Here is a 27,809-nt window from a genome sequence, read left to right as displayed (position 1 = left end):
GACACATTGGAAAAGCAACCATCCATCCACAAATCAAAAGACTTTGAATTATAATAAATACGGTGCATAATACTGCTTCTAAAGCTAGATTAATCGCAAACCTAATTGAATAAAGCTAGGATGCCTTGTTGACCAAGTTGACAACTTCCAAAGTGGCTTAAATTCCTGTTGAAACGTATTGAACTCAGTTGTACATTGTACTTTTGTTTTTATGTACTGCACTGTATATAATTTTTTTCCATATATGAACCAAAAAAGTAAGTTCGAGCCAAAAGTCAAAAACTCATCACCTAGGAATGATGTCATCTGGTGGCGCTTTGTTATTGGCTGCTGCTAGTTGATGTCACTCTCTCAACTCCCAGACAACTGTTCAAACATCCTTCTTCCGGGTAATACTGAAATAAATACATTTAAAATCAACCCCAGAGGCTCATGTATTAAATTAAATGCCAAAGACGAAAACAAAATTTTCACTCTGAATAAAGCATTTTAGTTTTTTTGTTCGTTCATGTACATTTTTTTTCAATTTTAGTTTCAGTTTCGTTAGTTTCCATTAACTAAAATAAACCTAGTCACAAAGCAAATAAAGCCTAATTTACAGCATTACTATTGTTTTAGTTGCAGTCCCCATCCCTAACTGACGCTCTGCATTTCCTATGTATCATGGTCTCATTGTGACATAAGCCCCCCCTGTAAACAAAGGAGCTATTCTCTACTTGACCCTATTTTTGTTTTGTGTCTTCCAAACAGGCCAAGTCTCTCGAGTGGCGTTGTAAAGAGAATCATGAACGTGGGTTCAGCTTCCTCTTTGGTCACTTCAGGAAATTTTACCTTCCTCACATCTTTCCCAACTTTGCTTTGGAAACAAGTCTCTACAACCCCATACTAGGTCAGTAATTAAGTAATGCCTATCATAGGCACTCGATATGTCCAATGCATAAACCCATCCTGTTCCTTTCAGAGGTTCCTCCAATGCGTCCAAAGCCATATTACAGTGTGGTGCGCAGGGAACAGGATGGTGGTGAAATTCTCTATTGCACCAAGGAAAGTTTCCTTCAGGCCCGAGTCATTTTCATCCGCTGGCTGGTTTCTTTTTGGCTGGAGCCACGACCTAACACAAACACACAGATTCCAGGGACAGAAGGTGAAAACATCCCCAAGAATATACAGGTAATACACATCATGCGGCTGTTACTGGAAAGTTCAAACGGTCATCAACATGGATACCCAAGGCTTCCACTATTTTTGTTGTTGTTGCGCTGCCATTCTTGTGTGTGTGTTTGTGTATGTATGTGCATTTGTAATGTCAGTTGTTTGTTTCAGAATCAGAATGCCCTTTATTATAATCAGTGTACAACGAGCTTTCTCTAGTCAGTGCAAATTATAAAATAAAATGAAATATGCATAAGGTAAAAAAAAAAAAAAAAAAAAAAGCGTTCTTAAACATAAATTAAAAGTGGAGTGCACAGAATTGAGGTGTATTGCCCAGGAGAGTGAGGTACTGTATATTGGTATCTCAGGCGGTCCGCAAAGCAATATATATATATTTTTTACAAACCCCCAAAATTATTCAGAAAACGCTGATAAACATTCTCTATATGTTTCCTATGGGGGACGGGGGGAAATGTGGATAAAAAATCGGAAAATACCCAAAAGTCAATGATCTGTCCTGGCACCTGGGGGTGGCCCAAGCATACTTTATGTCCCAATTCCTAGTGCGCATGCGCACCTGTGCTGCACCTCTGTTTGTATCTGTCATTGCATGGTTTTGACACATGTGGAGTTATGTTCGTGTCATTTTATTAGAAATTAAGAAAGACATTTTGTTTTCATCGACAGCGAGCAGCAGCCGGGCTTGCCGCTCGCTCTGCTGGCAGCTCAGACGACGGCAGTGTCACTGGTTTGCGGCCTGACAACCACCTTGAAGGGAGCGGGAGCTCATCTGGCCCAGGCGGAAGCGGCGCGGGCCTGAGTGGGAGCAGCGGCCAGATGGGGGAATCCGAACAATGCCACTCCAACACATCCACGTTAACAGAGCGGGAGCCCAGCTCCTCCTCACTGTGCTCTATGGATGAAGAGCAGCTGACTGATATGGAGGTGGTGAGGAGAGTCCTGACCAGCTCCAGAACCAGCATCAACTTCATCACTGAGATCTTCAGACAGGTGAAGGAGCAATTTTATCACCAGTTGAGAGTGTCTGACAGTGCAGAGTACAAGCATTCCTGCGTGTGAATGGTTGACACGTTCATTGTCTACCACTGCAGGCGTTTCTCCTTCCAATGTGTGAAGCTGCAGCAATGCGGAAAGTGGTCCGTGTTTACCAGGAGTGGATCTCCATGGAGGACAAGCCAGTATTTATGAAGGAGCCGGAGGAGGGCCCGTATCCCATAGCAACAGCCAGCAGTATGGACACTGGCTCGGAGAAGGATGATGAGGTGACACATCAGACAAAACCACGAAAACCAAACCAGAAAAAATCATGTATTAATGAGGGGTTGGGCAGTACAGATAAGCCATGGTAGCGTGGTTTTTGGGCCACAGTTTTTAGTGGGAACTTTTTTTTCCTCTCTCTCAAAATTATATCTTTGAAACTGCATTTTGTAGTCTACTGAATGATACAACTATTTTGAGGATTTTAAGAATGTCTTTTAGCACATCAGGTTTTTGAGATATTTTCATTTTTTTGTTTTTAAGTTTCACCTATAAAAGCTTGCACAATACGGATTTTACCATGCGTTGTAATTTATAGCTATTTTTTCTGACATTTCAGAAAAAAATCCACCTGTTGCTGAACCTTAACCCTTACTTCATGAATATGATTTACCATAATATATTGCTGTATTTACATGTTACATTGTTGTTATAAGGCAGATTCGGAATCAGCGCAAAAAATATCAAAGTTTACTTGCATCTCTGATTAAAGAATTTAGTATAAAAAATGTTGACCAGTGTTATTTAATCACAGTTCTTTCAAATAGTAAACTCTCTTAATTCTTGACTAATTGAATACATCCATGACAGCATACAGTAGTGTACAATATGTATGAATAAATGAAAACATACAAAAATGTAAACAAACTACACTATTTATGTAACCGTCGAATTAATCGTGGGTTGATTGGTCATGCGTGTCCCCCACTTTGTAGGCGTGGCCAATCGACCCACGCTTAATCCGACAGTACACACTTAAATCGGGATTTAAAGTGGTGCTGAAACGTGCGCGGGTACAACAGAATGTTGATTGAGCGCTTTCATTTAGTGATCAAATCATATATAGGAAAAGGGCTGCAAGTCTTTCAAAGTTAAATGCTCCCCGCTGCACGGGTTATTTTCTTGTGTTTATCTAAAGTGGCACAGTAGATGTGTTCAAAAGCATTCACAATTGACACGTGTTATTTCGCTGGTCCACTATGTTGTTTTAACTTTTCTGCATATGTTTTCTCTCCTAAGGGAATAAATAAAATGATTGATAGTGAATTGTTGGAGTATAGCGTTCATGCAGGAGTTCAAACTACACTACAGGTATGGATCTTATACAAAAATACACAAACTGATGTCAAGTCCTACACTTGTCTCGTCGTAACCTGCGCTTGTTGGACCTACATACTGTAACATAACGTGTCTTCTCACTAGGTATTTATTACCCATTCCTCCAACGTTTTTTTAATGGAGCCAGCCAACGATATCAAGTTCCTTTTAGAGGAGCATGTCGACATGTGCAAGCGAGTCTTAAACATCTACCGCAGCCTCGTCATGCATGAGACCATGGACCAGAAAACATGGTAAGGACAAAATATGCTCTATAATCATTTTCAGTTGACTAACGTTAAATATTTATTTATTTATTCATTCATTCATTCAGTCAGTCACCACGCGTGGAAATACATGCTCAAGAACGAAAGTGCATCCATCACATCAACCTGCTTTTTTGTTTGAAAATGTTTTGTTTCATTATTTATGAATGGTCGATGAACTTGTGTTTGTAGGGAGCAGATCTTACTTGTTCTATTGAGAGTGACAGAGTCGGTGATGAAGAGACCTCCATCCATTATGCCCCAGGGCAAGAAGAACAACACACTGTCAGGAAGGCTGGCTGGTCCCATCTTTCAGGTACTGGTACTCAGCACAAACTGAAGACCAGCGGGCGGGACCGAGTGGGGCTGTCGTTTAAAGTGGCACCAAAACAGAGCGCTTTAAACTTAGATTCTTTCTGAGATGGTCGTGTTTATATTTCATCACTGTCTCTTTACAGACATTGATTGTAGCCTGGATTAAGGGGAATTTAAACGTCTACATCAGCAGAGAACTATGGGATGACCTCCTCTCAGTCCTGTCTTCTCTTACCTGCTGGGAGGAGCTGGTGACTGAATGGTCCCTCACGATGGAGACTCTTACAAAGGTAAAAGAATAAACTCCCTGCATACATCGTTCAGCACGAGCTGTTACGTTGTGTCATTATTCTCACGCTGGCTGTCCATTTCAAGCCTGTGTACTGTTGTGGCTTAGGTGTTGGCCAGGAACCTGTACAGTGTTGATTTGAACGAACTACCTCTGGACAAGCTCAGTGAGCAAAAGCAGAAGAAACACAAAGGAAAAGGTTAGTCTATCACTGAGAGTCATGGTTTCTGTTGAAAAGACAGAGAACTCCAAACATTTGAAAAGGGGCCGATGTTTTATTTTCACGCAACTGCAGTTCTAGAGAAATATCATCAGTTTATACATTTTCATAATATTTTAGGTCCAGACCATTCCACAAATCTGTCAAATTTGACAAAAAAAATCTAATAGCCAAGGGACCATTAAAAAAAACCCTATAACTGTTATTTGCGTGAGATGTGGAGATAATATTTTTGAGTATATGCATGTTGTATTGTATAATTTAGTATTTTAATTTACTGTACTCACCCCTGAAGAGCTAGCAACACCTAAGCTGATGTTGCAGCACATGCATTTATTCATGTCAACTGCATTCTCCTGGCCTTGTTCTTAAAGATGTTTTACTATATACTTGGAATATTTACCCCACACTTCAGGTATAGGTTCAGAAGGCCAGCGGCAGATAGTGGATCGTTCCTTCTCGAAGGGTTGGAGCAGAGACCAACCAGGTCAGGCTGCTGCCATGAGACAACGCAGTGCCACCACAGCTGGTTCGCCAGGCATCGAAAAGGCCCGGAGCATTGTCCGCCAGAAGACTGTAGGTGAGTATCTCGCCTGGTGGATAAATGTCCTCCTCATCGTAAACTCTAGAGGTGGTCCGTTGCATTGCAGAGCTGCCCAGACCTCTGTTGATTTGTGATAAAACAACACAACCGCTCAGGTAACGACCAATAACTGCTCACCTGTTTTCTGAAGCTGAGCCGTGATTGGTCGAGCCCTGAGCAGTTGTGATGTCATTTTCAATCGACAGAAGTGACAAAATGGCCACCCTCTGAGATGGCTAAAAAGGGCTGGATTTTCCTGCGTAACTCATATTCCACAAACGCAATATTAATCAGAATGCTGTGTTTCAACTAGTGGGCCTGTCGGGAAAATATTCTTGAAAAAAATGTGTTTGGGTTGATTTCCCCTTTAACAGTACTATATTTGTTCCATGAAAACTACAATGTTTTGGATAGCAGTGTGATTCACTGGCAGTTGTCAAGATGTCCGTATGGACCCAGGCTCGACTGACTCGTCCATTCAAGTAGTTTGCCAGGGAGGACAAAAATTGTCTATTGAATCATCTTTGACTTCACTTTTCTGAAACTCAAAAATCCAATACAAGGAAAATATTTTGTGTAAGCAATTTTCAGCTTTTAGCCAGAGATAAATCTTTCAGCACAGACTCAGCAGACCCCTGCTTTAATTTAAATACCAGTCAAACTAAGCTCGTCTTCTTATGGTTAAATATTTTTCATTTGTTTGTGAGAGGCGGGAGGGGGCGAGTACAATGGTGCATGTGAACGCACTGGATCTTCAATGTAGAACTGCAGAGCCCTTTCTGGTGGCCCCGGCTGGTGCCTGCAGGCTAGCTGCTGAATCCAATGGGCACCATAGCTGGGGACATCCGCCAGAATGGCCGGGCATGCATCACCAGGCATCACCGGGCAACGTCAACCCGCTCACCCAACGTCTTGTGCATGGCTCATGCATACTTTGCCAGATGCACACCTTCCTAGCCGAGGATAGGTTTTGGCATTGAAAATACATTTTGGCATTGTAGGAAAATAAGTATTGTTCTGGCATTAAAAACGACTCCATTGCAACAACATGACTTTTGGGACCTGATTCACATAGCATCCACCAACACTGAATGAAGGTGTGGGCTGCCAGCTGCTGTTGCCTGACTTTGATAATACATTAATAATGGCACAGATTGCCTAACTTGAAATAATAGTCAACTGTGCTACATGCAATGCACTTTTTTTATCTTGTTGCAAAATACTGGGTGTTTTTAATGTGGAATTCAGTGTGTTCAAATGTAAAGGTAACGACCAATCACGGCTCAGCTTCAGAAAACAGGTGAGCCGTGATTGGTCGTTACCCGAGCCCTGAGCAACTGTGATGTCATTTTCAGTCGACAGAAGTGACAAAAGGGCCGCCCTCTGAGATGGTTAAAAACGGGTGGATTTTGCTGCTTAACTCATATTCCACAAACACAATATTAATCAGAATGTCTTGTTTCAACTAGTGGGTCTGCATAGAACATATTCTTGAAAAAAAATTTTTGGGTTGACTTCCTTTTTAAGCATATGTTTATTGGACAATTTTTCTGATTTGCATAATGTTGATTTTTTTTTTTTTTTATTATAAATGTTTGCCATTGTACAATGTTTTAAAATGATCACAAAAGGGAGCTCCCAGGGTCATCAGCATGTCCATTATTGTCTACAGTAAATAAAGTCCTCCAAAATTTCCAAGTGACAGAAATGTTATAATTGTACTTATCTTTGTTTTGATTTCAGTTGAATCTCTTATAAAGTTACCTGAAAATTTGAATTAATAGTGCCTTGAAGTTAACACAGTTTTACATTGATTTATTATCGGTCATCAGAAGGAAAAAAAAAAGGGCTATAATGATATTCGTCAAAACACTGAATATTGGAGCCGATATCGGCCCGACCGATAATCGGTCAATCCCTAGTTCATACTAATATTGTTATTTTAAGAGTAATGGATGTAGGACTAATTACAGTATGTTGTTGACCCAGGACAATATTGGACCGCGTTCTTGAGGAAAAGATTGTTGAAAGGGTGGCTATAGATCTTTAAAAAATATCACGTTAAATTCTGAAAGGGTAATTGTTGGGTCATTTTGTGTTGAGAGAAGCAGTCCTGCTGAGATTTCCTATTAGATTTGTTAAAACCTTCTTGCAGGTGTAGAGACACTATTACCGTTTGGTGTGACTGCATGTCCAGCTCTTTTTTTTTTTTTTTTTTCTCTCTCTCTCAAAAGATAACTTTGTACTGAGCTTTTCAGAGGAGCCACCTGCTGCCACCTGCCTCTCACTATTTTTGCTCCAGAGTGAACCCTAGCTCACTCCTCCCTCACATTCCTTTTCTCTTCACCTCACCTCACTTTCCACCCTTTTTCTTTTCCATTTCCACTCTCCTTATTTTTCTTCCCACTTTCCTCCCCCTCTTTCTTTCTCTTGTATTTGTTCTACCCATTCTTCCTACCTCTTCAGCCCTGCGAAGCTGTTCTACAGGGGACTCTCTGCTGTCCTCAGCCTTTATCCGCAGTGCCAAGAGTGCTCCTGCTCTGGCTCCGCCTCTTCCTGTACTCCTCCACCACCACCACCCTTTACTACCCCCCCTTGCCGACCAGCTGGCAGGTATACTCTCTTTGCACTTCCTGACTGCCTGCCTTCTGCCTGCTTTGTGCTTGGAGTCTTCACGCATCTGTCAAACAAATGTATACTTGTGTAAATCAGTTCCTCCCTTTTGCGTCAGTGAAGCAATGGACCGACTGCTCCTAATCCATCGAGAATGACTGAACTTTATTCATTAGTTGTTTGTGGGCTGGTTGAGCGCATTTAGACTTTAAGTGGTGCTATACATCTTTCACTCACCTGCCTGCTCACATGCATGCATGTTGTCACAGTCATTTCGTCTTGATGTTTTTAATACATGTTTTTGATTGATTTCCACTGGGGTCTTAGGTGATTCTGCTTTAAAGTCTCTTATGATATTAGTTTTAATGAGTAATTTGACCCTTGAATTCATCAGGCATGAGTTAAGACTTGGCTTTCGGCATTGTCCTCACTACCTGTTTGTACTTGAAGATGCATGCGCCGATGCTTGTATGGTGACTAACATAGAGTACATGAAACGGCAACACAATCTCAACTAGAGCAACTACTATAAAGGACCCTCACAACTCCTGCCACGTTGTGGTACTGGCGCGTTGGGGTACTGGCACACTGGAATTTATTTTTAATTTTTTAAATTAAATGACACAGTAAACCCCTAACCAGAGGTGGGTAATCCAGGTCCAGAAAGTAAAAACCCTGCCACAGTTTGTCTTGAGCCACAGGTGCTTCTAATCAACTGAGCTCGTTTACCTACCGGTTGAGTAGAAGCACCTGTGGCTAAAGCCAAACTGTTGCAGGGTTTTTACTTTCTGGACCTGGATTACCCACCTCTGCCCCTAATCTATAGATTTTTTTGCCATGGCTGATGTGTGCAAAGTTTAATGAGTTTTGGCACATGTTTAGACCCTCGTCTTTGGTCCCTTCTGAAGGTTTCTTCTTTTTCTCTGAAACGGGATTTTGAGTTTTTCTCTACCCGGTTGGCTGGTTTTGATCATGGGATGTTGTCAATCTTTGTGTCCAAGAGATTTTTTTTATGTAGCTCTTGGGATGGTTCATATTTCTCCCAATTTCCGTAGATCTAGGTGAAATGTACAACCAGGGCTGCTTTGTTAAAATTTTATAGTGGGCGGTTGGCGCTACTGAACAATTTTTAATGGGACAATGTGTAGAATGTTTTGATTTTTCAATGCTCCTTAATTTTAAAAAAACAACAACAAAAAAACACTATTCATTTCAATTATGCAAAAAAAAATTCTATCACATCAGCGTAATTTCTTTTATATAAACGTCATCTCTAATTACATTACATAGGGTGCGCCTCCCCTACAGGAGGCTGCCATGTTTCGCTGCCATCTTTCTACTACGGATACCCAAAGGAGACAAAGTTAGCCAACGTAGTTCCTCCACATCCTGACTACAGCATGTGTAACAACTGCAATATGCTTACTTTGTCACTTGAGGGAATACTTGAATTCGTTGGTGATGACATTGAGCTTGTACTTCTGCTGAAGAAATTGGTGATAGGATTGCGATGTATGGTCTCGCTGAGGCACTGTAGGCTTCAAAATGCAGCTTAGGTCATTGCATTCTATGAGTTCACCAATAGATGGCATTACATTATACATAATGTCCCTTTAAGAACCATTAAAAAACACACACACACACACATACACTAACCCCTTAAAACAGGTTTCACTAACATGGTGCCGGTGGGCCATATGAGTAGCACATGGGCCTGTTCTAAAAATAGCTCACCAGTGATGTGACATTGTGATTTTCTAGGAATGTCTAGGAATCATTAACATGATCAGCGTCTAAACATAAATTAATACCTTTGATTATTCATAATATTATTAAAAGTAATTTGAGAAAATAAGTTATTTCAAGAGTCTGTATCAAACTGGTTGCCCTTCACATTGATAGTACCCAAGAAGTTTCACAAAGGTTGGCGACCCCTAAAAAAAATGTGTTTTTTTGCTAGGCCTGATGTGTGTGCAAAGTTTCGTGGGTCTGAAAATCAGGGCTATAGGAAGTCATTTTCATCTTTACGCAGGACTGTAAGATACTGTCTTTTAAAAAAAAAAAAAAAAAATGTTTTTTTGGTGTAAGCATTCATAAATGCAACCTCTGTCTCTTTCCTGTGTGAGCATCCTTAAAGTGCGCATGCGCAGAAGAAGAGACGATGTCACTCACAATGTGCTGTTTACGGAAGTAAATGTGGTCCAGCTTGCCAGGGCATGTCAACAGTCGAGTAATTGGGTAGCTTCATGTTTCAAATGGGATTAAAGTCAAATATAAAGTCAGTACTGTTACTCAAAACATTGAATTGTATATTTGATCTCCCGGCTGCCAGCACTGCCCCTCTCCCACGCGGAACGGAGCGCATTTTTGGCTCCGGATGACGTCAATGTCGGATGTATGCGAACTGGCGGTTCTGACTACGGTTACATTGCAAAAAATACATATCCAATACATATTCGATCTAGGACCACATATGAAAGAGGCCAAAAACTTTGACTTAATAAGAGGACATGATACACGTTTTTGAGACAAATAACATACACTTCGATTGGGCCCTTCTAGTTTATTTTCCCAAGACACGCAGAGGCGCAACATAAGGATGAAAGAGCCGCATGCGGCTCCTGGGCTGCGGGTTGCCGACCCCTAATCTAGGTAAAACGTACAACCGAGAATGCTTTGGGTTGTTCCACGCGAAATAACCTTGTGGGTTTAACCAAGCAGATTTTGATTTTAATTAAATTTGGTGCAGTAGGTGATAGTGATGGCACAATGCTAAATCTACGGCCAACGTCATTTTGACATTTTTGACAAAAAGGGGAGTGGCCGCCTTCCTTTGAATCCTTATATCTCAGGAACTACTCGGTCAATCTTCACAAAACATGTATTGTTGGAAAGGGAATTCAACAAGCATTCCAAATCCGCAATTTAGAATGTTGGTGCATATCTTAACTTGACATTGTGATATATATTTTGACCTTGAAATTAACCTTGTGGATCACGCCCTTAACAAAATTCTTCATGAAAGGTAAGCACTCACATGTTCTATAAAACACAAAAGTTTTTTTTTGTGTTTAGCGGCAATAAGGAGTCAAAGTATCCATAGCCTCAGATTCAGTAGAATTTTGATGATAGATCATGAGGCTCAATCATATCGCAACGCTTTGATATAGTGCCAAACCCATCCTGTCTGAGTGTTTTATATTCCTCTTCATGTTTTCAGAGGTGTGTGTTTTTGTACATGCTTATTTCTTTCTGAACGTAATACTACTAACACTATTGTATCACTCTCTGCCCATTTACCAGACCTGGAGGACCCACCGATCACGCTGACATCCCGCCCATCTCGGATGCGCCACTTGTCCCAGAGCGATGAGACCCCTGCGACCTCCTGTTCCGAGGTGTTCCAGGGAGGGGCCTGTGAGCCAGATAACCCGGCCCCTTCATCGCTTGCAAGGAGCAGCAGTGCCTCTGACATCATGGAGCCTTTTATCGCCGAACGGGTCAAAGGTGAAGAGCCACAGGGGGATGCCAGTCCCATTCCAAACCTCCGTCCCCTCACTGATACTACCTTACTTGCAACCATTAGCGATGCAGCTCAACCACCCCCATGTCCTTTCCACCCCTCGTGTCCTACCCCCTTGTCACTCCCCAATGGTGTTGTTTCCTCAACCTCAGAGGGACTAAATGATGCGAGTGAGTGTGACCACATTGGCTGTCAAAGCCGAGGTTCGAGTTCTGATTGGGTAAGCGACTGGGACTCTGCCTTTGCATTTTCTGTCGATAAGGAGATTGATGTAGAGGAGAACGAAGTAGGCGCTGTAGCAAATGAGGATGATTTATTCTCCTCAATTAGGGACTATCTCACTAACAAAGCAGCTGAGCGAAATGAGGCAGCTAGATTGGCAGCAAGTCTTGCATTAGAAAACGACATTCGAACTTCTGTACCGGTGAAACCTGATATGACAACTGGGGAAACGGAATTAATACGAGAGGCGCAAAAGGTGGTTGACAGGCAGATTTCTAAGGAAGATAGGCAGGTAAGTAATTCAGTTCGGCACAGTAGTGTTGACTCAGCAGAGGAGATTGAGGCAGAGCAGCGTAGCATCTACGAGTGTCTTGAAATGCAGTGTCAGTGGCCCTCGCTTGGTGCGAAAGGGAGCAATGATGAGAAAGGCAAAGGGGAAGTAGGTGGGGGAAACACAAGAGAAGGAGCAGATTGGGACCGAAAAGGCGATTATTGGAGGGAAATGGCAGCAGACAAAAATAATGATAAAGACACAGCCACAAACAAAAAGCCCTTCTTAACTAGACCAGAGCCTAACACAGTCGAGTCTACCAGTGAAGCAATTCAAACCCCCCAAACTTCAGACTCAGCCAAGTCCAAGATTTCCCGCAACACCAAAAAGCATCACTCCGGCGGTGTCCACGTTAGCTTCAGACCTTCCACCGAGTCAGTCCAGTTCCACAACCCCCTTGAGAATAAAGAGGCCCACTGGAAAGCCAGGCTGCGTCGGCTCAGTCACTTTCACACTCATAGCCACACTGCTGGTGAGAGGCCAGGAGCTGGGACGGGGACAGGCGGGAAGCAGGGAGCGGGCAGTGCAGGTAAGTTTGCCTCTGTGGCTGCTATCGGACACAAAGTAGTGGGCCACGAGAGACTTCCAGCAGATGTCACTAGGGCTCAGGGTATATCGGGTGTTGGAGACCTGGAAAACAGGACTGGCGCTGGAGCAGGGGACAAGGACAAACATCAGAATCCAGGATCATGTGTGGGATCCAATTCGGTGCACGAGACCCACTTTGAGGTCCTAACAAGCAGTTCCGGTGCTTCATCAGGCGTGCGAGGCCGATTGGGACGGTCTGCCTTGCGTTCTCGGGCCTCCCGCTCTCGCTCCCAGGAGCCCGGCAGCTCTGTCTCTCGACACCACCAAGGGGCTCTTCTGGGCGGGGTGTATAAGACCGTGGTTCATGCTTTGTCCACCAAGCCCCGTCCCCGAGGTCAGGGGTCATCCCAAGGTTCGTCGCCACAGCGGCAAGGGCGGCCTGCAATGGGTGATGCTTCACTAAGAGACCTCTACTCCCATGTCCTGGGCTACTTTGGACGGAAGTCTACCACGCCAGGTGAGGATCGCATCGCAGTGGACAAAGTGCTCACAACGGGCACAACTACAGTCCAACAACACCAGTGGAAAAGACAAATACTCACAAATCATAAACATCAACAACCATTTTTTCCTTTGTGGCTGTTTAACTGGTTTGTTATGATGGAATGATGTCTTTTTTTTTTTTGGCTGAAACTCATCATCTTGCTGCTGGACTGAAAGTGTTTTCTCTTGAACGTGAGCCCCTCCTCCAGCCTGCCACCTACTGAAGACCCCTTCTCCTCCCCCATAACTCCCCACCTGTCCCCCTATCTGACAGGCCCTCTCCTCCTCTTGCTGTCCTCCTCCTAAGGGTTGTGGGATTTGATGTCCTCCTTTCTTACCCGTCCTCCTCTCCCGCTCGCCATGAAATTGCATGTGACCTCCTTGTGCCTACCTCACCTCCTTCGGGGACTGCCTCAGCTCCACAGAAGGAAACAGTCCACTTTTTTTTTTTTTCCCCAAAACATACAACTCCATAAAGTCTTCCAATTTTTGCATTATGTTTAGGTTTTTACAATATATTTTTGGGCAAAAATACAGATAAAGATATCTTCTTTAATAATACTAGGCAACTGTCGCAACGTATTTTTTGTAGTTCCCTCCTGAACCACTAGAATGCAGCATAAATCTTAGCGATTAAAGACAATACTCATAATCATATTTGTGGCACACAGAAATGTAAATGTATCCAGAAGCTACTCACACACACACTATACTATATATATAGTGTGTGTGTGTGTGTGTGAGTAGTTTCTGGATACATTTAAATTTCTCTCTATCTATCTAGCTATCTATCTATCTATATCTCTATCTCTCTCTATCTCTCTCTCCATCGATCGATCTATATCTATCTAAATATATATATATATATATATATATATATATATATATATATATATTGTTAGGTTGACTGCAATAACATTTTGTTTCATATAGTTTCTTTGCTCATTTGTGCCAAACATTTTCCATTTATATATCAATTTTTCTGGTTTCTCATGTGCATGATTGCCACAGTGAGTTCAGTTTTTTGCTAATGAAAGTTTTGATACATAGACATAGTTGACATAATTTCTTTATTTGTTATAGTTGTTCGTATGGCTGTTTGTTTGGCCCTTGATTTTGTTCAATTCTGTGGCTTCTGATGGTTCTTAAGGCACCAATACTAACTGGAAGCATCATTGCACTCAACACTGGCATGTCTCTATACTATGATATTGAAATTTAGTTGGCTACTATTAGAATACAAAGTACATTACCTATAGGTTATGGCTCACATTTATACTACGGACAAAAACTGTTGATGCATACTAATATTTCTTTCCATGAAAGCATGCCCATCAAACACTTTGTGATGAACTACAGCATCAATAACCTGTGACCTCAAAATTGGCCTTGATGAATGGCTTTCAAAAAGCCAACAAAAAATATTTCCAAAAGAGAGGAGACACTAACCATATGCCAACTCCTCATTCTCAATGCCTGATAAGTATATCAACAATTTTGTCCATATTATGCAGGATTGGGAACTCATCGAAAAAACTCCACAGTGGATTAATCCTTCATTAAGATACTAAACCTCCAGTTGCTCCTGATGCTTTGATTTTCATAAACTTTGTGTTGTTTAGAATTCCTTACTGAGCTGTAGTATCCTTACTAACCATTCGATATTAATGGTGAGATCATCTAATGAATCTTAAATACTTCAGATAAAACTGCTACTTGGAAAGTAAGTGCAGGGTTCGATGTTATATTCTGTAAAATGATTGGCCTATCTGGATCATAGGAGGGTCGCATTGGAAAAAGTCTCGCTTGTGTGTTCAGTGTGTGCCTGTCCAGGCCGGAGTGACTTTGTGCTTGGTTGTCGGTACTTAACTGCTGTAAACAGCATTGAAAGGCTCACACTATTATTTTTCCCACAATGCCTTATTATTGCTCATAGTGGACAGTCACCATCAAAGTGCTTAGAATTTAAGAAATTTAAATTAAAAAAAAAAAAAGTAAATATATATATTCTGAATACATCTTAACAATTTCTTACCTCCTCTGTGAAGGACCTGGACCATCTGTGTGTTTATAATGTGGTCATTTGTATCTACATATGACCACATTTGGTGATTGCTCTATGGCTTTGGTTCATCATTGCATCCGGAAGCAAAACCAAACTGTAATATATGCTGCCGTTTTTTTTGTTGTGTCACAATGTAATCTTGCTCTCTGTGCATGGTGGTGTGTATTAACTGCATTGCTTCTCTGGTGGGTTTGCCTGCTGTGTTGTGGCTTTTTTTAACAATTGGTAATTCACTTACTCAAGGGCTTCCAATACATATACATTGGGGTTACTCTGACCTGCTAGTTTACTTTCTGCATATTTTCACATTTTTACTGAAGTGTAATGTCAGCATAACAATCGTATTATTTCTCCACCACAACACACCAGATATGTTGCCATACTTCTATTACTGTGATAGTCAATATAATTATCGTAATTATCTTACTCCTTGATTACTCAATGTCAATGTTAACTGAACAAAATGTGTGCCAGATAACCAACCATGCCTCCATGCCACCTTATTTAAATTTATATCTCTCGCTTTGTGTGTAGCCAACAAAGAGGAGGTGCTACAGAAGGCACGTCCAGTCTCTACTGATGTTGGAAACAGCAATCCAAATTTCTCTGACCTCATGGATGAGTTCATCCAGGAAAGACTTAGAGCTAAAGGAACAGTGGTCAGTACCCAAAAGCACACACATTAATTATCACGTTTATTATTTTTCAAGGTTAATTGCCTCTTAATAACACCTTTGTGTCTTTTTTTTCTCTATGTATAGGAGCGCCGTGGCAGCAGCCCCGGTAGTCTCGAAGTTCCACAGGACCTGCCGGAGCTACTAGAGGCCGGCCAGAGTCCTGGATCTCGACCCCCAGATGACCTCAGACCAATTGATGATCCAGGGGTTCCTTCAGAGTGGACATCTCCTGCCAGTGCCAGTGGCTCAGACGTTGTCAGTTCTGACAGCCAATCCGACTCCTTTAACGCTTTTCAATACCCAACGTGCAAGTTTGATAGTGAGTGAAATTGCCTACTTTTAACCAATATTTGAAAAAGGAATTGGCGGTTACAACATACAGTTACCTCAAAATTGCGGCTTCAAAATGTCTGAACCTGCTCGGTAATAACGAGAATGATGTTATGTTATACAGTATTTCTATATGTTAATGGAGGATTAAAATATATAAATAATAAGGAAAGCCTTACACCCTTCATTCTTCTGTGATCTTCAAGTGTGCTCACATGTCTGAGTGATGAATTATTCAAATCTGACAGGGCAAGCTCATATTTGAGCCTATATTTTAGCTTGTTCATAACTCACATCAGTTTAGTCAACTCGCCTCACTAGCAATCGCCAATAGTTTTGACGGATTTTTGCTAATCTCATTATTTAGCACTACAATGTGTTTTAGCCATTTTCTTTTTGGGTTTCAAATTTCTGTTGCTTTTGACTCCTTCAACATGTTTTTCCTTGCTGTTAGTTTAATATGTGTAAAGAAAACCCCACCCTATTTTGGCCTATTAATGACTACTGCTTTTGTGAGGTGGTAAGTAGGACTTTTCCTGTCCTGGGGACATAACATGACCTACTGTTATGTTGTTTTTGAGCTTGAAAACTATATGTTTTTACATATTCCACTTCCCCTTTGTGTAGATTTTGCATTTAATTCAGAACCCTGTGGCGGTGGAGATCGAGGAAGCTCGTTGGACCAGGACAGCCTGGGCGGTGGTGTTGCCTGTGATGAACATGAAGTAGCAAGTTTGACTACACTTCATATTGACTCTGAGACCAGTAGCCTTAGCCACACAGTCACTGTCACTGGTTTGTACATTTAATTATGGTGATCACTTCAAAATGTATATATGAGGTGTTCATATCATAACCTTTCTACTATTTTGACGTCTCAAGAATTTTGTATTCTTTAAAACACAGTTTCAGCTGATTGGTTTGAAACTAATGTGTGTGTGTGTTTTTTTTTTTTAATGTGAAGGTTCGGAGAGTGCATCTCCCATGCATTCTCTCGGGGGCTCTCGTTCCCAGACGCCTTCCCCAGCTACACTGACAGCAGAGCACATTGCTCGTACACACTCTCACTCCCACACACACTTGCAGCTGGATCAAAAACTCCACAACGCAGTGCTGCAGACACCTGATGATCTTGGTAACAATACACTTGTTAGGAAATGTATTCATTGTTTGTCTTTTATCACGTAAAAGTGTGATTGGTTTGTTGATCCTTGGTAGAAACCACCGAGTTCCCTGGTGAGGACTGTAGCGTAATGGCAGGTGGCTCCCTCACTGGATGGCATGCAGATGTTGCTACAGTAATGTGGCGGAGAATGCTGGGTATCTTGGGCGATGTGAATTGCATCAAAGACCCAGAGATCCACGCTCAGGTTTTTGACTACCTGTGTGAACTGTGGCAAAACCTTGCAAAGGTGTGCAAAGAGACGCTGAAGTCACATGACACCCTGAAATGGCTTGACTCCTAATTCGATTCTTCCATTACTTTCAGATCAGAGATAATTTGGGCATTTCTCATGACAACCAGTCTTCTCCCCCACCCCCTGTTCTGATCCCACCTCTTAGAATCCTCACTCCGTGGCTCTTTAAGGTAAGTAGGACTAAGAAGTTATGAGCTGTGAATATTCACTCCAATAACCAGTTGTGTATAGTTGATCAAATCTAATCAATTAAGAAATAGACGTTATAGAGCTTAGTGTGCTCTTGTAGCTCATGCCTGTTCGCGATTTTCAACCTTCATTTGCACACATCCATGTGCCTTTTCACCCAGGCCACCATGCTGACCGAGCGTTACAAACAGGGAAAGCTCCATGCCTATAAGCTGATCTGCAGGATTATGAAGAGACGGCAAGACGTGTCCCCAAACACAGACTTTCTGACTCACTTCTACAACATCATGCACCAAGGACTGCTGCACCAAGACCAGGTACTTCAAATATTTTAATTAGCCCCATTTGAAACTATCATTCTTGATTAATGGCCTGTACAAGCAGCAGCATATAACAGGAATCCCACAAAACCTGGAAAAAGATTGGCCAATTTTCCAGTTATGGAAGACACATAAAAAAAGAGAAAAAGTCAAATGTCCTGGAAAATATTTTTTTTCTCCCTCTGCTTTTCCCTGTCTTGTGGGTGAATGCAAATGTTGCCTTCAACTCATTCACTGCCATTGACAAATTTACTTGTCTTTTCACAGTCCAGCCATTCAGTCCCAGGAACTTATTTATATATTTTTTTCAATTTTTTTCAAACGTTAGGGTAAAAGTGGGTCTGAAAATGTCCGTCAGTGAATGACTTAATGGGCAACATTGAGGTGTAGCGTTTTTCTGCTTCACCTCTGCCTTCCAGCTGGCACAGCCCCCAATGTGATGCTACCAACCAATCAAATTGCATATTCCCTGAGAACACTTCTGCTCCCCGGTGACTTTTTTGATGGATTTACAGATCTTTCAGACTCAAGTAAGGATTTAATTTCCCCCAACGAAGTAGCAAAACTGGCGACTTTCACTTCAAGAGTGTTGCCGTAGTGCTTTATGAGTGTGAGGTTTTTCTACCTCTCTATGTCTTCTCTATTGAGCGACAGAGAGCTATAGCGAGCGTGCCGTCGCTTTTGGCTGTGCGCTCTGAGATGAAATAGATCCCAGGTTTCATTAGCGCCGCAGTCGGCAGAAGCAGAAAATATGTGAATAAGAAAATCTCCGTTAGGAATTCAGCTGTATTAAAATACCGCGTGTGCACATAGAACAGAATTTCAACTTTTAATACAATTTTTAGCTCGTGTTATGCCCCTGGGCTCGTCAACTAGGCTGTGGCAGTGCCATGGGTGCTAGCAGGGGGGTGGCTACGTTCCAACCCGTCAGCAGCTCGTTAGTCAATCAGCTGTATTTCATCGTCTTGACCATCACTTAGCAATGCTGGTCATTTTGATGTCAACATCCAAGTGAGACCTTAGTGTTTGTGACACTCGTGAACGAGTCGTTCTTTGGGGAAAAAAAGTCCCAGAAAAGTCCTAGAAAATAATTTCAAGAATTGAGTGGGAACCGTGATATGATCAAGAGTGCAAATATGATGTGACTACAGCTCTATGCATGTGATTTTCCTTTTCTCAACTTAGGACATTGTGAACACCATCATCAAGCATTGCAGTCCCAGGTTCTTCAGTATTGGCCTACCTGGAGCCACCATGTTGATTCTCGACTTCATCATTGCAGCTTCCAGAGTCACCTCTTGCTCATCGTTAAATGTAATAAGACTGAAACTCATTTACACACAATACAGTTTGACAAGCTAGTGTTGTACATGCTACGTATAGTAACAAGGTGTCTGCATTTACACCTCACACCACACATACCAAGAGAGAAAATCTCACTGTTCCATTTATATTTTTGTTAACAGACATGTTTCAATATACTACGCAACAGGTACTTCAGGATTCTTGCTGGTGTTGGGCAGATTCCTCACATATCCAAAACCATCACTTTTCAGGAAACCAATAAAATGGCAAGCTTGTTGAGCAATTAGCATTCCATTTTCAAAGACAGCCAGTCATTTTAAATACTTTTAATTGGTGAATAATTTGTAAAAAATAACAGACCGATGTGGGAACTGATCAATACTTTAGAATTAACATTGAAAAAAAATTCTGCAAAATTAAATGTAGGAGGTTTCCGCCAGATGGTGATGATGTGATAACTTCATAATGTGTGTCTTCCTCCTTTCTAGGCTCCAAGAGTAGAAGCCCAGATCCTTCTTGGATCCCTTGTGTGCTTTCCAAACTTCTATGGGGAGCTCCCCGCCCTTCACCCCACCACAGCTGATGTGGCACTTACAAAGTTCCCTGATGTCAAGGTAATCCCAAGAGGCCATCATTGATGTCCTCAATGGTGGTCAACAAAGTAGATTTATCAGAACGGAAACCAAGCCAAAAGTACAGCATAAGAAATTAACTTTGAAGCCATTCGAGGTCAGTGCAAAACTCCTACAAAGCCTGTCCACTGTTTTCACTAACAGACTAATGTCTCATCAGTCATTCTTGTAACAGTCCAAACAGCCAATGGCAGTAATGTTGTTTTTGATGTGTAAATAGTTATTGCCATGCACGGCAGCATCTCAGGCTTGCTTCCGGACTAGGCACAAACGTTTTGAATCACTAAGCAGCTATTAGCTCAGAGAGACAGGAGGCGTTTGTGGATGTAATAATCATGCCTCATGAAGTTATTCTTTCATGCTATTTTTCAATTTGTCATGCTACTTTACTAATGCGTAGACATCATCTGATCCTGATTAATGACATGTTTCTCTCATGCTTTGTTTTTCAGGAGCACGTTATCAAAACTATACTGACCTCTGCCAGGGACGAACCCTCTGCTCCTGCTAGGTAGATACACACGCGCATGCATTTTCTAATGCTAACAGGGTGGTAGCAGGACCTGAAAAACAACCCTTCAATAAGTTCCTGTGTAAAGTGGTGTGTTTTTAAAACATATCAACATGTTATTGTTTAAAAAAAAAAAAAAAAAAAAAAGAGAAATCACAGCACATTTTGTCATCTCACACATATTCATTGGCAGATGTTTTGGTTCTGAATGTTAGGCGAAACAGCTGATCAGTATGTTTTCTTTTCCTCTGTTAGGTGTGTAGCTTTGTGCTGTTTGGGGATCTGGCTATCTGAGGAGCTGGCTCATGGGACTCAGCATCCACAAATTAATGATGCTCTTAACGTCATCTGTGTTACTCTAAAGGTCAGTTGTCATTTGCTTTTTTCTTTAACCACCTACTACAAATATGGTAAATAAAATACCAGCCATCTGTTAAAAATACATGATGGCGGGCCAACTTTGACACAAAAAATATGAGCCAAATTAGTGTTTTCTATTCTGTTTTTTTTTTGTTAAGACCCAGTGCACTTAATTATTGAATAAAGAACATGTTTTTCATGAATTTATGAATATGGATGTATTACCGGGTAGTATTTGCATAAGGGAAGCTGTTTTCAAATTGTTCCTGAATGCAATACCTTATGGAGATTAGATTAGAAGAGATAGATAGATATCTTCATCCCTTGAAGGCAATTAGTTTTGCTACAGCTTCAGAAAGTTTTTCAAACATTTCCACGTTTTTTAAAAAATGAGTGAAAGGTTAAAAAAAGAAAAGTTTCACTCACCACGTCTCATATACACAAGCACATGCACGCACACGTTCATAATTTTATACGTGACGTGTACCCCGAAAAAAATGTTCATATTCTTTTTTTCTTTTTATTCCTAGTGACAGATTTAGCGGATGATATTGGTAATATGGCGTTTAAATAGTGAAGTGGTGGATAATTTGTGAGACGAATTTGTGAAGTAGTTACTTAGACGTTGCGGCTGTGGGGCTATCCCGCTAGCTCCTCATATGGTAACCAGCAGTCCGGATGAGTTTGACAGCCACACGTTTGTTTGTAAATGTTATTTCAAATGAAAGAATAAATCCTCCAGTGAACATGATCTAAAATGGACACCATCCATCGCCTTCGAGTCACTTTCGAAACTGACCGCCCTAGACCAGCACGTACCAAGCCAGTGACGCGTCTCATTTAATTGCTAGCCAACAAAAACTATATGTGGGAGTACCACTAGTGTTCCATTGAGCTATATTGTGACCAGCTATCCACTTAACTCCCTGAAGGTATATTTTTTTGATACGTTTATGAAATCAAAATGATTTGCCCTAAAACTGAATGTCTTTGTGTAATGATATATAAAGCCACGGTTCTTTTAATGATTGGTTAAAGATCAAACGATTGGATTTAAAGTGTGGAAATGGGCTGCATATTGTAATGTATGAAAATCAAAGTGAAGGTCATTGAATTGCACCAAAGCTCTGGCTGCACACTTGAACAGCTGGGTTGTCTGCGGATTTAACGCAGCAGGCTGAATGGAGCCAAGGTATGATGGAAAATGTTTCTGGACAAGATTTGTGGTGTTGGTTGGTGAACCTGCCTCAGTTGGTCTATAGAGACTAGGCCATCTGAGACTAGTCTGTTTCAGGTCACCAGACTGGGAGGCCTGTGCATCAGAGAGACACTGTCCAAATTGCACCCTGTCATCCATAGCCAAGTGGACGCAAACACACACACACACATACCTTTTCCACCTTGGAATCCCTAGCTTGTGTATCGGCAGCCAATAGTCTACGCGAGCCAGTGCTGCTGAACACACTTGCATTCACTTACTCCTGGGAGCAAATCCTGGACTGTCAATATGTTTGGTCCTCCTTCAGATAGGAGGCCCAACCAGGGGGCACGCTGCAAGCTCTGTTACAAACACACTTACGCTATCTCACACACACATCTTGTCTACTTTTGCCTTCCCACCATCAGCCATGGGCTCTGCGGCATGCACACGCTATCACACACACGCACACAAAGCTTGAGGGATTGTCATATTTCCATGCAGCGCCACTTGCTTTATTTCTCATCTGAGTTCATCCTTTGATCTGGAGGGATTTTTTTTTTTTTTTTTTGTAAATGATAATCCTATTTAGAGCTTCTGTGTAAATTCTCACTAATAGAAGTTTTCATCACAATATGTTTGACTTCAGGCCTATTAACCCGAATGCTGTTATTAATTTTAACTATTGTCTCAATTCATTATGAATTGAGTTTGTATCATGTCCGGGTGGTCTAGTAATAAGATTATTATGCTGACATGGAACCTACATGTTTTCCCCAGTACCCCAATAAGAATGTTGCACTTGTGGCATCGGACATTCTTCACCTTTTGATCAGTTATGTGGATCATCTTCAGAAATTTCCCATTGACACTCCAAAGAAGATAGTAGAGGTGAGACAAATTGATTATCATCTACACTTTCAAATCTCTTAAACGTAATGTCATTTGTTCCTCTATCTGTATTGAATCGAAATTGCTCTGATTTTGTTCCTGCCTAGATTTTGATTGCCACCATAACACACTTGCTTCCTACTACTGAGTCCTCGCCTCATGAGTTGGATAAGAGGGTAGCATGAACACACACACACACACACACACGCACCCACACTGGCAGCATACAATCATTTCCACTTCATGGTTCATTCCTTTGAAAGTAACCTTATGACCATGTGTGCTGCAGCTGGTTGTGTCCCTCCTGTTGTGTCTGTTGGACTGGGTGATGGCTCTCCCTCCAAAGGCTCTACTTCAACCTGTTCAAACGCGCAGCCCCCCAGATAAGGACCAGCCGCCCAAGACCCTGCTCAGCTGCATATATAAGGTATGTTTTTGGCATGTGATGTTACCAAAGTCAAAGTTCTGCAAGTTTTTTTTTTCTTCTTACAATTCTCTCCAGGTTTTGCATGGCTGTGTGTATGGAGCCCAGTCTTTCAGCAGCCCCAAGTATTACCCACTGCAGCTGTCAGATCTGTCAAGTTCAGACTACGATCCGTTTTTGCCGTTAGAGAGTCTTCGAGAACCTGAACCGCTGCATAGTCCAGAGTCCGAACGCTCCAGCAAACTCCAGCCTGTCACCGAAGGTATTTTAATCGGCTGCAGCTATGCGTTTGTGTGAAAAGTTATATTACACGTTTTATATATTGGATTCTGTGGCTCCATTAAAAACTCTGTGGTCAAAAGCCTATGCCCAAGAAGAAGAAGAGGTTCAAACTTGAAATTAGACAGGGGCCATTTTAAAGGGTGACAGCTAGCCACAGTGCTGTTTCGTGACATGGTGGGTACCACGCTAAACATGGACCAGAGGAAGCGAAGGAGAGAGTCGTTTTAGGAGATTAGAAAGAAAATTATATACATACAAGCACATTAAAGAAAGCAGCTTGGTGTTCCTGTGACTGTATTATTAAGACCCTTGGGGCCTGGAGCTAATTTCGATGGATGTGGTTACAGGAGTGATCTGATGACAAATTGAAAAGGTGGAGATCAAAAATGGTAACTAAATAGCCTACAACAACTTGCGAAGAAATTAAAGTTGATGTACAAGGTCAAGATACATCAGTGTCAGATCACATCATTTATCATTGTTTGATCCAAAGTGGACTTGATGGGAGACGAGTCAGATGACCAATTAGGACACCACTGTGTTTGGACTCAACATCTTTTGATGTTAAAATACGACGTCAGTCTGTTAAAATGTGACTGCTTTTGGGCTACTATGTGCTGCACCACTTGAAGTTATTTGAACATTTTTCTCAAGCTCTGCCCTCCAAATGTTTGTTTCTGGCCGTTTGTTTGCAGTAATCCTGTCGATTGCTTTATATTTCATTCAATTGACACAAACCTTCAAAGTAGTATCAGGAACATGGCTTTTCATTTTGTCTGTATGTTGAAGTGATGTGCTGACTCACAAGGCTTGGACAATTTGAACCACTGTCACCATGGCAGTGTCAATTATAAAAGATTGAAGCGGTGTGTGTGTGCAGACACCTTTGTGTGTCTGGATAAGAGTGTGTATGGTAGGACTGTGCTATTAATCGAAATTCAATTACGATTTCAATTATTACACTCCACGTTTACAAAATTGGCATAATCGTAAAAAAACGATTAATACTAATTTTGTGTTATTAAGAATACTAAGTTTGAGTCTCTGCCTCCACCGGCAACACAACGAATCTATTCAACCATCATTTAGTGTACGATGATGTTATGATACACCAAAGCAAGAAAACACCGAGTTAGATTTGGCGTCGTCCGCAACGCAAATCTCAGTTGTTGAAACACTGTACGCAGCAACCCCCACCCATCAACATCGGAGGGACACAAAAAGATTACGGAATCTATTGCCCGGACAAGGTTTCCAAATGTTTAGGGCACAGACTCCACTTCGCAATCGGCACGAGGGATTTATTTTAATAACATATCTTATGCAAATATACACTACTTTTACCAACACAAAACTAGAAGCCATGCTAAACATTATTACCGTGACTTAAGTTAAATTTCTTGTGTAGTCTATTGTATGAAGTCAATTTTTTTGTGTTCATTTTTATTTCAAATTGCTTCAAATGCAATTTGCAAACATATTATTTATTGGTCATTATATTGTAATACAGTTTATATATGGCCTATTATAATTTAGAAGTATTGTATAGATTACGTACTAGTATGTAACAGTCAACATTTAAATTAGACCCAATCAGCATATTAAATTTATAATTTATCAGAAGCAAATTACTTTAACTTTGTTTACTATGTGTAAACTTTAAAAACAAAACAAAAAAGGCTCCAGACAAAGGTCTAAATGTATAGATGAATAGCATGTCTGTTATTCTGTCAAAATTGGCATTTTACTCCAAGCAGTTTACTACCTTGGCAAAGTGCAGAACAAGTTAACTCGTTTTGTTTATACAAGGAAACCATACTTTAATTTATACATTTGTACTTTTTTTTTTTTTAATTATTAATTTAATAAATGTTGTTGGGTCCAAAACAAACTTAAATTACTAGAAGGAGTGTGGAGTAATCACTCAACAACATACAGTATACTGTATATTGTAAGCGTATAAAAATGGCAGGCACATTCATGTACAGCATACATCTGCCAGTATGTTTGTACTTCCTCATGACGTTGCTTTGAGGCGACACACAGTGCGTGAACTACAATTCCCAATCGACAGTTCAAACCTCCGTGTTCCATATAGCCGTACGGCTGTCGTGAAACCGTCCGAACCGCAAAGAATAGATTTAAAATGAACCTTAAAATCTTATTTATTGGATTGATTAACAAAGACTAAAGTGAAGGGCTTTCTCGCTATAATTATGAAATAGTTCGTTTTTATAATTTTGTAAACACAAAATGTTGTTTCAGTTACCATCTTTCAAATTTTAAAAACACTCTTATTTATAAAACATGTTATTTTGCTCCCAAAAATGTTGTTTTTTTGGGGGGGGGCGGGGGGGATTTTATTTTTCGTTAACAATACTAACCTTAAGGCTCACAAGGAAATAAGTCAAATGGAAGCACCCAGGATACGCCCATTCATCTACAGCCTGAATTGCCTCGTTCGTCAGGAGTGCGAACAGCTCCTTGTCCAATATCGATGCCTTGGCTGATGATAATTGCTTCCTCATCCGAGCCGGAGCTTGTACCCATGGGTCAAAGTGGAGTTCACCCAGGTGTCCGAAGCATGAGCAGCCCAGTAACTCAGCTGCCGGTGGGAAATAAAACAGATGTTTGGCCCGAGGGCCTCAATCTCTGGCCATGGTGGGTAGGACATGCAAACCGGGATTGCCCGGGAAGTAAATGGGCAGAGGTGCGAAAGTCTGCGGCCTGCAATGGAGGGCGTAAATGGGGAACAGGAGAGGGAGGAGAACCAGAAAGCTCCGCCGGTTGGTTCCACAGGAACACTTTGCAGAGCCCTCCTTGAGGCCTCTATCGAGGATGAATGCGCAAAAGATTGTAGATTGCGTCACTAAAGGTTAAGGCACTGTCCACACTGCCCTCCTGGAAGAATGCAAATACAGCAAACTTAAGGTGAACCAAAGTCTTACCAATACGCCCAGCAGGTGCATCAGGATTATAGGTCCTTGTGAGAAGTTCATCGGCCACCAGACACTTGAGGTTGAGGATACTGCACAGACTCTTTTTCGAGGACACAATGAAGGATACAATGGCTGGCTTAACGTCTGTCGTCCATTCCGGCACCAGCAGTGTCATGCAAGGCCGCCAGAGCTCTGACGTCTGCCGAAAGCCAGGAAAGAGCACCACTATCTCTCCAGCATGCCTGCAGTCCCCTCAAATGGTTCATTGACAAGGGGGAAGAAAAGGCAGAAAAGTCCTGGCTGGCCCGGAAGTAGATGTTCTCTGGAGCCGAAAAGTCTGCTGTGGCATGTCCGGCAGCGGGCACTCTCAGGTTCTGTCCAAGATGGCCTGCATTCAGCTGTCCACCGCCTCGCTTGACGAGCACTGAGCATCTTGAGAAGTCGAAGCCGCCAGAGATAGGGCATCATCTTCCTTAGCTAGTATGGACGGGTTGCACGGCAACAATTTCACATCTGTGAAAGCCCAAGCAAAGGCTGCAATTCAACTTTTAAATCAACTGCGCCGAAGAAACACAACAAGGAAAGTTTTCTAGATTCATCGTTTTTGCTGATTCCGAATCTGCTCTAGTTTTATTTTCTCTAGCACATCAGGTTTTTATAATAACAATAACATAAAAATAATATATATAACTTAGAAGTATATTTAGTAATTAAGGGTTAGGTTCAGCAACAGGTGGATTTTTTTTCTCTGAAATAGCTATAAATTGCATCACATGATAAAATTGTGCTAGCTTTTATAGGCCATCTTAAAAAAAATTATCTAAAAAACCTGATGTGCTACAAAAAAACGACATATTGGAAATGAGTGTGAAAAATATCTTTAGGGACACATAAAGCCACTTCTGATTAAAATTTGCTATTGACCAATGCAATTTTCACAAACAAACCAAAAGAGCGTTGCAGCCTTTGGAGGGCGAAACTCCGACCACACGTGACAAGACGGAGCAATGATGTCCGCAAGACAATTGTGGGTCTGTGAACCCTTTGTTGACATCAGAACTCACAGGTGTCATTTTTAGCACGCATACTTGAGCTATGCATATGTGATGGGAACATTCATTCCTTTCAGTGCCGCCTCTGGTGGTCAGCAGGGATTAAATAGAACCTAATGTGAGTGTGCGCGTGTGTGCGTGCATGAGTTTATAATTATGTTAATTTGTCAATTTGCTGTGTGTACACACTGTGTGATGGCATTGGCTTCTTCTCAGTATGGGGCAGACTATGTATTGATCCATTCTGCATCTGCA

At 41.5% G+C, this 27,809-nt stretch overlaps 1 protein-coding gene across 7 annotated transcripts in view; it reads left to right on the top strand.

Annotated features, from left to right (window-relative positions):
* Positions 1–27,809, top strand: part of ralgapa1 (Ral GTPase activating protein catalytic subunit alpha 1) — an 83,172-nt gene that overhangs the window by 11,114 nt on the left and 44,249 nt on the right. For 4 of the 7 annotated variants that reach the window (XM_086048816.1, XM_086048815.1, XM_086048817.1 and 1 more), the window contains exons 8-34: positions 751–889; positions 962–1,170; positions 1,840–2,163; positions 2,265–2,435; positions 3,451–3,522; positions 3,634–3,782; positions 3,987–4,110; positions 4,253–4,399; positions 4,507–4,597; positions 5,034–5,198; positions 7,668–7,814; positions 11,118–12,935; positions 15,561–15,685; positions 15,788–16,022; positions 16,661–16,828; positions 16,998–17,168; positions 17,252–17,445; positions 17,523–17,621; positions 17,802–17,957; positions 19,146–19,274; positions 19,754–19,879; positions 20,350–20,408; positions 20,664–20,772; positions 22,747–22,857; positions 22,965–23,033; positions 23,147–23,284; positions 23,360–23,543. In XM_086048816.1, coding sequence (XP_085904942.1) covers positions 751–889; positions 962–1,170; positions 1,840–2,163; positions 2,265–2,435; positions 3,451–3,522; positions 3,634–3,782; positions 3,987–4,110; positions 4,253–4,399; positions 4,507–4,597; positions 5,034–5,198; positions 7,668–7,814; positions 11,118–12,935; positions 15,561–15,685; positions 15,788–16,022; positions 16,661–16,828; positions 16,998–17,168; positions 17,252–17,445; positions 17,523–17,621; positions 17,802–17,957; positions 19,146–19,274; positions 19,754–19,879; positions 20,350–20,408; positions 20,664–20,772; positions 22,747–22,857; positions 22,965–23,033; positions 23,147–23,284; positions 23,360–23,543 — 5,629 coding nt within the window. The remainder of the gene's footprint in view (positions 1–750; positions 890–961; positions 1,171–1,839; positions 2,164–2,264; positions 2,436–3,450; positions 3,523–3,633; positions 3,783–3,986; positions 4,111–4,252; positions 4,400–4,506; positions 4,598–5,033; positions 5,199–7,667; positions 7,815–11,117; positions 12,936–15,560; positions 15,686–15,787; positions 16,023–16,660; positions 16,829–16,997; positions 17,169–17,251; positions 17,446–17,522; positions 17,622–17,801; positions 17,958–19,145; positions 19,275–19,753; positions 19,880–20,349; positions 20,409–20,663; positions 20,773–22,746; positions 22,858–22,964; positions 23,034–23,146; positions 23,285–23,359; positions 23,544–27,809) is intronic. The other 3 variants (XM_086048820.1, XM_086048818.1, XM_086048821.1) reach the window with 3 other exon arrangements.

This window comes from Filicampus tigris, chromosome 13 (assembly GCF_054856515.1).
Source record: "Filicampus tigris isolate MCC_2025a chromosome 13, RoL_Ftig_1.0, whole genome shotgun sequence".
In the NCBI taxonomy this organism is placed as follows: domain Eukaryota; kingdom Metazoa; phylum Chordata; class Actinopteri; order Syngnathiformes; family Syngnathidae; genus Filicampus; species Filicampus tigris.
This window is presented reverse-complemented; position numbering and strand designations above follow the sequence as displayed.